The sequence below is a fragment of the Apostichopus japonicus genome, chromosome 6, assembly GCF_037975245.1.
Source record: "Apostichopus japonicus isolate 1M-3 chromosome 6, ASM3797524v1, whole genome shotgun sequence".
In the NCBI taxonomy this organism is placed as follows: domain Eukaryota; kingdom Metazoa; phylum Echinodermata; class Holothuroidea; order Aspidochirotida; family Stichopodidae; genus Apostichopus; species Apostichopus japonicus.
Window position 1 is genome coordinate 8,843,791 of NC_092566.1, and position 10,169 is coordinate 8,853,959.

Genomic DNA, 10,169 nt, shown 5'->3' on the forward strand with positions numbered 1-10,169 from the left:
ACTATCCACACAGTCGATAGCCGAGTACGAAGGTCGCTTTTCATCAACCATATTTGATAGACAACGACAATGTCAATATGATTTATATTTAGATATTGATAAGTGGATTATTTATGTGTATAGACATGTTAATTGCCATTAACATCACACTGAGTAGGTAGAATATTTGAACAAGAAAATGCTGCGTGTCCTAATACATGGCTTAATAAATACGAGACTTCGGACTACCTTACCCGAACAGATGCCTTATCGCTTGTTTTATTTACTCCATTTTTGTTCAGATATTTTGGCAAGTTGTCTGCAAACTTTGTAGTTTGACATTAAAGAAGCAATGAACTTCTTTCCTTGTGTCCTCAGCAACCAACCAGTGAAGTTACCAGAATGCAAAATGCATTGTGGTTGCAATGATGTAACATGAGCAGTTTTCTCCATGAATCAGACGTAATATATGGTGAGGGTGTACAACATACTCGATCTTAGTAATACAGTGAAAAGCAGTTTGATATGACAAAAAAAAGATCGCAATGACACAGACTGCCCTGAAATGACTATATTGACCTCAACAACAGGCTTCTTGATATGATACATCAACATACTATAAATATGACATCTGTCCTTGTTGAAATATTGTGTAAAACATGGTTTTCACCATTTGAACCCTGGTGAACTCAACGATTATTCACATCCTCCGACGTTAGGCTTCTTGTACTTAATGTGGTTCTTCTACACACCAAATATGAAATCTGCCAAGCTTGCCTTTTTGAGGTATCGTGTTTACAAGGTTTTCACAATTCGACCCCTGGTGACCCCAAATGACCTTTGACCTCAACAATAAACAATATGATCCATGTGCTCTATGTGGTACTTCTACACACCAAATATTAAATGCGTCAGACCTTCCCCTCTTCAGACATCGTGTTTACAAGTTGGCTGTCACAAACGCACACACACACATACGCCATCATGAATGCAAAGGTTACGATTATCATCGAAACCAATTATCATCGAAACAAAAACAAACGATGGAAAACAAAAGGTCAAAGTATGAAACATTCCATTCCCTTATTAGTACGATACCTTAACCGTTCCCTTGTTCATTGCAACACATATCAAACCCACTTCTTTTCTCATGTTGTTATTAATTACAGACGCTATGAGATTGTCCCTTCTCAGGACGCCACCGTCAATTTTTACAAGTTATTTTAATTTAGTTTAGAGACCCCAAGGATCAGGAAGCCTTACAGTAGCTTATTTGAGACCCTATCCGTGTTAGATCGTTGATGAACACCAGCTTATTTCAAGCCTTCTCTTTTTGATAAGTGTTCAGAAGATACGAAGCAGGGGTGTGAATTCGATCCCATTCCTGCTCCCGGGACCGCATTTAACGTCTTGATTCGACGGACGAGAGTTTATGGCCCAGCACCTGGCCACTTTCTCAAATGCTGAGGTAGGCAAAAGGCACCCCATTCGAAATCACTGCAGTGCAGCCATGACGAACAAAGTTGTTTCGAAACCAAGTGAAGAACAGAAACATGCCCCTTTCCTAAGTTTACAAACCAGATATAACAAATCTACGGACGACTCCGCACTGCACCCCTGCACTTCAGCGAATTTTGAGTAGGTCAAGAGAATCTGAGTTTTGATCCTGAAACCTAAGGATTTTGAGGCAGACACTCTAACCGCTGAACCAAGCCTTTGCATCGTCTTTGCCAAGCCTTTTGGGTAAACGTAAACATAAAGTATCTCTATGAGGTAAAATGCATCAAAGGTGGCAGTAAAATACGAGCATCGGTGAGAATAGCATAACTTACTTACAAAGTGTACTGCCAGTATAATGAGTAGTATATGCTTTCTCCAATATGAGACAATTGAAAAAAAAAAAAAAACACAGCTGGAAAATCCAATCCATAAATTAGGTATATTTGTCTCTGACTTGACCTCCACACCATAGACCTATAGTGCTTATATATTCGTGTTGTATATAGAAATATACACAAATTACAACAATGGTTGATATGCCTTTGACAATAATATGCCACATGCATTATTAAGAATTTCATGAGTCATGTTGTATGACTTGTAAATTACAAAATCACATTTGAAATAAAATGAAACATTCTGCTGCTCTGTGTGTGTGTTTGTCTGTCATATCTGAGAGATGTAAGCAATAACAATCTTCTTGCGACTATGCTTAATAATCGCTTAAAGAGAAGAAACCAAATTTGTTTCGTCAAGTTTCATGTTGTTAGCTTGAATAAAGGTGACCATTAAATAATGCTAACATGGAATTAAAATTTAAAAACAACATCGTTGTTGGAAGAGCAAGAATCAAAAGTTCCAAAAATAGTCACATCACCGTGAATCAAATGCGTCTCAGCTTACTTCATATTAATCCAATTACAGGGAATAATTCATTTAAACCAGAAAAAAATTGTTTGAATTTGTGAGAATAGGACAGAAAATATTCACAATGATGCAGTTCATGTGTTTAGATAATAAAGCATTAAAGTGTAAAACTTGAAAAATAGCTAAAAAACTTTAAATCAACCAAGTCTCAGCTTTGCTTGAATTGATTAGGAAAAAAATAGCAGCTTCCTGGAGATTGTTTCAAGTCAGTAGCTTTCTTAACAATGGCAAACAAAACCACGCAAATTATTGGGAGGTCACTCACCCATATACAGTATTTACTCAACATATAATTGGAAATCAATTTGTGGGCAAAATGTAAAGCACTATTCTGGCAGAACCACTTTGGCAGTATATCTGCCATTCCATTTACACTATACTAGTTGTTTCACCTTTTCTGTTCAGCTGGATATCAAAGTTGGCCATAAATTGAATCATGAAGTACCATCATTGTTCAAATAAGGCATGGTGTGTGATGTACATTGACTTACGGCCAGCCTCTTCCATGAGAAATAAACTGGTGGCTTTCCTGCACAGCAAACATGAGTCAATCTGCAAAACCATCATAAATATCAAGAAATCCTTAACAATTCCCCATCTTAACACATGACAGGCATATTGATACCCTGCTATGTAAACCAGTACATCTGCATTAAAACCTCTCCTTGCAGAAATAACTCAAAGGTTGTTGCACTTGTTACCTTTGCCACACAGCGAATCATCTAGTATCAAACAGCTCTACAAGGTAACTTGTTTATGCACTCAGATCTTTTACATGATAAAACTTGCTCAAACAGGAAAGCCCTACAAGACTTCTAAATAACAAAACCAATCAAAGATATCGTCTTTGGTTTGTGAATTTCCTGAATGACATAATTAACGCTACCCATCAATTTCTTCTTTCACTGAGATCAAGTTTTGTCTTCCATATCTTCATCATCTTTTTTGCTCCCTTCATCAAGCTTGCTCCTGTCATCATCCTCATCTACAAACTCTTTCAACTCTTCTTCCCCTTGGATATCTTCATCCTCACCAACTTCATCCTCCTGGTTCTCGTTTGATTCTGTCTCTGTTAATTTCTTCACTCTTCGCAGTTTTATATTCTGTAGGTATTTTGCTTCTCCTTGCCAAGCTTTGAGAATCTTCAATATCTTTCCATTGCACAAGTCTGGCATTTCTGTGGGGAACACAGAGTGGTAAAATGAAGAAAATAGTTTGCTGATCTACTTATCATTTGTAATATATATATAAAAACTCAAACAAGCGATATTTCCTTTAAAGAGGTATAGGAGAAGTCAACAAAGTCTAGCAGACAAACCAATTGGTAAGGTGCAACACAAAATTAAATTTTATAGAAAAAGAAGGGGCTTTCCATTGTATTAAGTACAGTAACGGATGCTGTATAGACCTTCATTAACAATAAGATTGGCCATGTTACTTTTCATGTCGCTTTATAAATCTGGCAACACTTTTATGCAGACAGCATAATTATATTTTCAAATAAACAACTAGTACTGGGAAATAACCTATAAATAGGAGAAGTCAACAAAGTCTAGCAGACAAACCAATTGGTAAGGTGCAACACAAAATTAAATTTTATAGAAAAAGAAGGGGCTTTCCATTGTATTAAGTACAGTAACGGATGCTGTATAGACCTTCATTAACAATAAGATTGGCCATGTTACTTTTCATATCGCTTTATAAATCTGGCAACACTTTTATGCAGACAGCATAATTATATTTTCAAATAAACAACTAGTACTGGGAAATAACCTATAAATATTGCACCATATTCCATCTAGGGGCTTTATCAAATCAAAAACTTTCTCTCATCCTCTCCCTTTATACCCCACTCCCAGGTTTTCCCCCCTCACCACTTTCAGACCTTTAATCCTGCCACTGTGTGTATACCTGCAATAAATCGCTTAGATATGAAAATATGTTTTGTTCTTTTAATGATCGTAATTTGTAATGTTCAATATACAATTTATTCGACCAATAAATAAGTGCCAGCCAAAGGGTCCTGATATGAGGTCAAAGTGATGGGCAGTGTCCCGACAGTAGTGGGCCCATCATAAGTAAATGGTCTGATGGCACCACACAACTCTGTACATGTTATTGTCCATTCGAAAATACTGTGGAAGTTTCATTTGAACAAATTTACTACAGGATATATTGTGGGGATGGCAGAAGAAGCTACACTATGAAGAAACCCAAAATGTACAGTATGTATGTATTTTAGATCCTCCTGCAAGCAGGATCTCGCAAAAGAAGCCTCATTGGCTTATCAAAGCCACAAGCTGACCGAAGTCAGTCTCTTATATTCATATTTAACATCCATGGTTATGAATTGTTAATTGTCAACAACTCTGTAACTAGACGACATACATTAATCTGGGAGTAACTCGAACCGGGGACCATATGATTAAAAGGCACCAGCGTTAACCACTGAGCTAAGACTTATCAAAATAATAATAACAATAATAATAATAACTAGTCTTATATAGCGCAGACTCCAACATAAGTTGTTCAATGGGCATTACAGGTGCTAAAGGTGTAAAAGCGAATAGAGTTGAGAGGAAAAAAAGTTTTAAGACAGTGCTTGAATTGAATAAAGAATCCAAGCACCTAAGTGCAACCGGGGGGAGTTCCATAAACGTGGTGTAGCATTCTGAAAGATCCTGTACGTGACATTGGAACCTAAAGTTGAAACTGATAATGCAAACGTATTGGTCTACATTTAGCTTGCTGAGGTAAGGGAAATTTAAGGTAGGTTGGGGTACTAGTTTTAATGGCACGAAAAAGCTAGAATGAGGATTTTGTAGTCAATACGGAGTGTTACTTCTCTCAGTGTCAAATAGAGTCCATAGATCAAACCAAGTACTTAACCTTTGTTATGCATTCTATTATCTATCAAGTGAATCTTATATTATCCACAGTCTAAACCTAAATATTGAAGTTAAATAATCACTGCCAATGACCAAAACTGATGGCAAAAGATTGTGTAACTAATTACTGCACCATATCGATCTTAGTTTGTAATTTTCATGGGTATGCACTACGGGGCTTTAGGCCATATTCGTACGTACCAATTCCACAAGTCTCAAAGTCTGTTATTTCCTTCTGTAAGGTCAACCTAATAGCACTTTCTCTGGGTGCATGCTGGTTGCTCTTCCTAGCAGAGATACCCTGAATGATGTTGATTTGCTCCATCTCCTCATCAAACCGTTCCAGATATCTACGTACAACAGAACAGTGTATGAAGAAAGACAGATCAGCAAAAATGGCCAACCTCTTCAGGTGACATTTTGCATATTGAGGAATGTTTATCCTTGAAATGAGTACATGTACATCTGAAATGTCATGTCCACAGAAGGGGTTTCTTGTGCAACACCAAATGATTATATATTTGCCATTGTTCATCATCTTGTCACCACTGACCAGGTACATAATTGTACCACATCAGTCTGCTAAAATTCATATTTGGTTTCATTCACTGTTAAGAATGGTATTAACAAAGGTTCTGAACTTGTGTATTTAACAAATTGTTCAAGTTCATTGTAACTGGTGTTCATAACTGACAATTGTGATGATACTGCATTTTTTCCCCATTTATATAATTTGTTGATGTCATCACAAAATGTCTCTGACTTTAGACAAACTATTGTACTACATAACTTCAACAAAGGCATAGCAACAAACCAAATCAACGCATTTTACAAATTTGCTAGAATGCCTTCATTTAATTTCTTGTTTGTGGTGTTCACTACACATGAAACTAAATTACACCAAAGTCAATTTCTTAAGCATTGGTTGTAGGGGTTGAATTCACCAGAAAGTGATCCAATGAAGGTTGATCCTATAATGCATTATACTGTAGTGTTTTACCCAAGAGCTGCTGGAGATCACTTTGAAAAATTCTCTGAGCATTGTGTAATTTAAAGGACTTGTTAAAACCACACCCATTTTTTTCAAATGCTTTCATCATCGCTGAAGTACTGTTATTAAATGAGGAGATGATTTCTTCAAACATATTGAAATACCTTTCAACAAGCTCACATAACTCTTGCTTGCTATAGATGGTTTTTTCTTCATCCAAGTGTTCTTTGACCCAAAGCATCTTCTCTTGCTGGACTGACTGTTTTAGTGAGGTTGCCCTGTGAACCCTGCAAATCACAGAAGTAAAACTAATGATCAAAACAACAAATAGAATAGAACACATACTGCATAGCTCTGGAAATCAGGGACCATAGCCTCAGATTTGTAAACGTTCCCAGATATAACAGGTTGTACTTCTATACTTATAACCTGTAAGTTTGGGGAAATGAACCTTTAAACATATGAGGCTCATAAGGTCAGTTTCACAAATGCAACACAAAACTCAATAGCAAAATACAAGAACGTTTTGTTGTATGAAGCTAAACTACCATGATCTGGTTCAGTTATAAGAACTTATGAATAGAACAATCAATTTAAAATTAACATTTAGGCATGCACTGAGGAGCCAACTACATCATATCAGTAGCCTTAAAGGTGCAGTCCAGAGATTAAATATATTTTCAAGCTGAATATCTTGAAAACTGGAATTACTATAGAGACATTACTAGCACTCAAATTTTCCTTTTTCCTTTGGCGATGACAAATCACCATTCAAAATTCTAACAACGGTAATCAACGGTAATCCTGTTAACATTCTGCCCAACAATAAGGCCTTTGACACAGTAAGTTCTGCATACCGAGTCCAAAAAGTAACAGAAAAGAACCATGCCAATACAGCAAAGTGATGAGCAGTGGATGTAAAGTTCGCTAAAAGGTACTTTAAAAGTTTAATAACTTACTTTTTAACTTTGTCATTGTGTATTTCTTTAGCACCAACCTTGTGGGCCTTCCTTGAGTTTGGGTGAATAAGCTTCTTAGCTTTTGCATGTTTTGTTGACTTGGGCTGGAAAAAAAACATTGAAATGCAAATTCATCATCATGCAAATTACATCGTTGATTTGGTTGCATGTACACTTAACGATCTGATCAGCTTCTTACACCTGCAGTTTAAAAACAACTATCTTCCACATACTGTAACATACTGTAAACCCAGTCTCATATCAAGACATTTTCATGGAAGTGTTGCATCATGGATAGTAGCTAAACATGAGGGCAAGCCCTAAATAATCAACATCTTTATTAACGGTTCAACAATCCAGGGCATAATAATCCCTAATTGTGTAGCAAAATACTACTCTCTGTCAAATAAGAACAGTTGCTTCACCAGTACAAAAATGCAAAGCAATTTTTCAACTTGTTTACAAACAAACCATCTAGTAGTAGTAATATTTATGAGTGATGAAATTCAGTGCTATCAAACTCATACACAAAATTATAAAACTTCTGTTCAATTAACTTTTGCTATCTTTCCAGGTGTCCCTTCTTCCCCATAACCCACCTCCAAACCCCCAACCCCCCACATAAAAAGAACTGACAGTGAGTTAATGTACAGAATATACTTATGTACAGTACCCTTTTCAAGTATTCATATATTGCCAATTCGTGTAGGCCTAGTGGTAGATGAAATATTCGATCTCTTAGTTATTAAATTTATGCATTTTCAACTTAAAATTAATTATGAAAAGAAAACAATACTGCTTATCCAATAAAGAGCCTGTGTAAGGAGAATGTGTAAAATTAATTATCGCGGAAGTGAACCTATGGAGCCTGTGCCATGCAAGAAACACGTTGAACGCACATGTTTTGTCTTAAAGTTACTACCGTAAGCCCAAGTTACGTAAGAAACGCTATTAATTTAGAAGGCAAGACCGATATTCATACCATGATCACGCTGTCTTAGTTATTTCAATGTCTCCAATAACAGTATCAAGTGCTGAAGTACACTGTATTGTGCAGTAGGAACAGGACAGAAGATTTCTGTTTTGGACAAGGCTACATAACTAGTATACGGTATGGCTCAGTACCATAGAAATTCCTTACCAATTTCTATGCACAGTATAGTACACACCACAGCTGGCACATACCACGGTAATTCAGAAGCCCTATCGCAAGTCGTATAGGACTGATTATGGTTCTGTGCCTTGCACGGCGTATACAATTCGATGGGAAGCAGAAACTGAGTGAAATGATGAGGAAAACATCACTTTCAGATAGATAATAATTTGCCGTTTCTACCGATTACAAATGGAAAAACCTGAAGAAAAGGGTGTTCTACAATAAACTGCAACGATATTTAACCAAAATATCACACAGAGTTTGTAGCGGTTCCCAAAGATTGCGGTAACTTATTGAATCCGACCACCCTCCCACCCCACACCCTCACACCCGGTGTTTTCATAAATCTGCTTCACTCTTTTCCTGCATTCTGTGGCTTTATCAAATAATTAAAGTTAGTTGTTCATAAATGGCTAAAACATCTGGTACTTAAAGGAAAATGCATTCAATTAATAAATTGTGACAATGTTATGTCAATGGTCCTTGTCTTATGTTTTTATTAAAATTTTGGTTTCACTTTACTGTCGTTATATCTGGAATGCACACTTCTAAAAGTGTTGCTGTCCCCTACAATCTTTCTGGATATTCATTTACTAAAACTTTTCGAAAATGACCCATGCACTTAAATCTACACACATGCAGTGAATAGTTTCCAGCTGGAAATGTAATGCGAATTCCATATTTCATCAACTGTCACAATTTTTAAAATAATCTATTTGACTATTACAGCGGGGTCTCAGTAGAAAATTAAAGTATAAATGGAAAAAAAACATAATTAAAAGACATCGGCGCTGATTTGCCGTCGGCCCGCGGGCCTGCTTTGAGCCACCGGCGGGCCAGCCTCGAGCCGCCGGCGGCCCGCCGGTGGCCCGGCGGCGTTTCCGCCCGCGGTCCGCCGACTTGCCGTCTGCCAAATCTACTGCGGCCCGCCGGCGGCAGCCGCCGTCGGGCCGACTTCGGTGCCGAAGCCGGGCCGCCGTCGGGCCGACTTGCTTGCTTGCTGGCCCCCCCCAAACAAACTTGTATACGGGGGCCTAAAATAGTCAGTATAACGTAATGTTTGTCTTTCTGAAAAAATTGCTTGACCTTCCTGTAGCATCGGATGAGAATTTTTAGTGTATTTTAGACTTTTTTTGCTTTTGCCAATTATAAAAAAACTGGCCGCAAGTACACACATATCCCGGAGACTGCTTTTACTGAGAGACACGACGTGCAACGTCTGGGGGGAGGGGGGAACCTAACGACAATGTTAGAAATGTTACTTCATCTGGGCATCTTTACTTCAAACTTCCCCTGCCCCAATCCCCTACAAGCCCTTGTAGTTTAAATTATACATTGCCCTTGCATGTATACTGAGACTGCACTCACATAAACTTACCGTGTGTCGAAAATTGGTAGCGATCTATTTATATAACAGTTTTAAATCCCTACTTAATGAAAATATAGGCTTTGAACACTGGTTGTGAGTGTTCATGCATAGAAAATCGAAAAGCGCCGGCTGCCATTAATTGTTCATTAACTTAATAAATCCCTGGCTGAAAATGCCTCCCAGATCGCTGGAAATGGCACTTTCCAGGCCTTGTAAGTTGCATCTTAGCATTTTCTCTTTTGAAAATACTAGCGATATCATAAAAACATTAAAAAATATATATATATGCTCAAGGGGGGCGGCTGCCCCCTTCGCCCCCCCCCCCTTGGCTACGCGCCTGATTTCTTAATTCTTAAAGATTCTTAATTGATAAAATTTTGTATGGCATGGTAAAGTTCAA

The 10,169-nt window shown here is 37.5% G+C and overlaps 1 protein-coding gene and 1 long non-coding RNA gene across 2 annotated transcripts in view; both read right to left on the minus strand.

Moving 5' to 3' along the window:
• LOC139968899 (uncharacterized) overlaps positions 1-10,169 on the minus strand; it is a 126,592-nt gene that overhangs the window by 39,816 nt on the left and 76,607 nt on the right. The window lies entirely within an intron of this gene.
• On the minus strand, positions 1,900-8,379 carry LOC139968895 (translation machinery-associated protein 16-like). The gene is made up of 5 exons (XM_071973515.1): positions 8,227-8,379; positions 7,245-7,348; positions 6,450-6,572; positions 5,496-5,644; positions 1,900-3,583 (listed from the first exon to the last, which is right to left on the minus strand). The coding sequence occupies exons 1-5, from the start codon at positions 8,227-8,229 to the stop codon at positions 3,318-3,320; spliced, it is 645 nt and encodes a 214-aa protein (XP_071829616.1). The 5' UTR covers positions 8,230-8,379; the 3' UTR covers positions 1,900-3,317.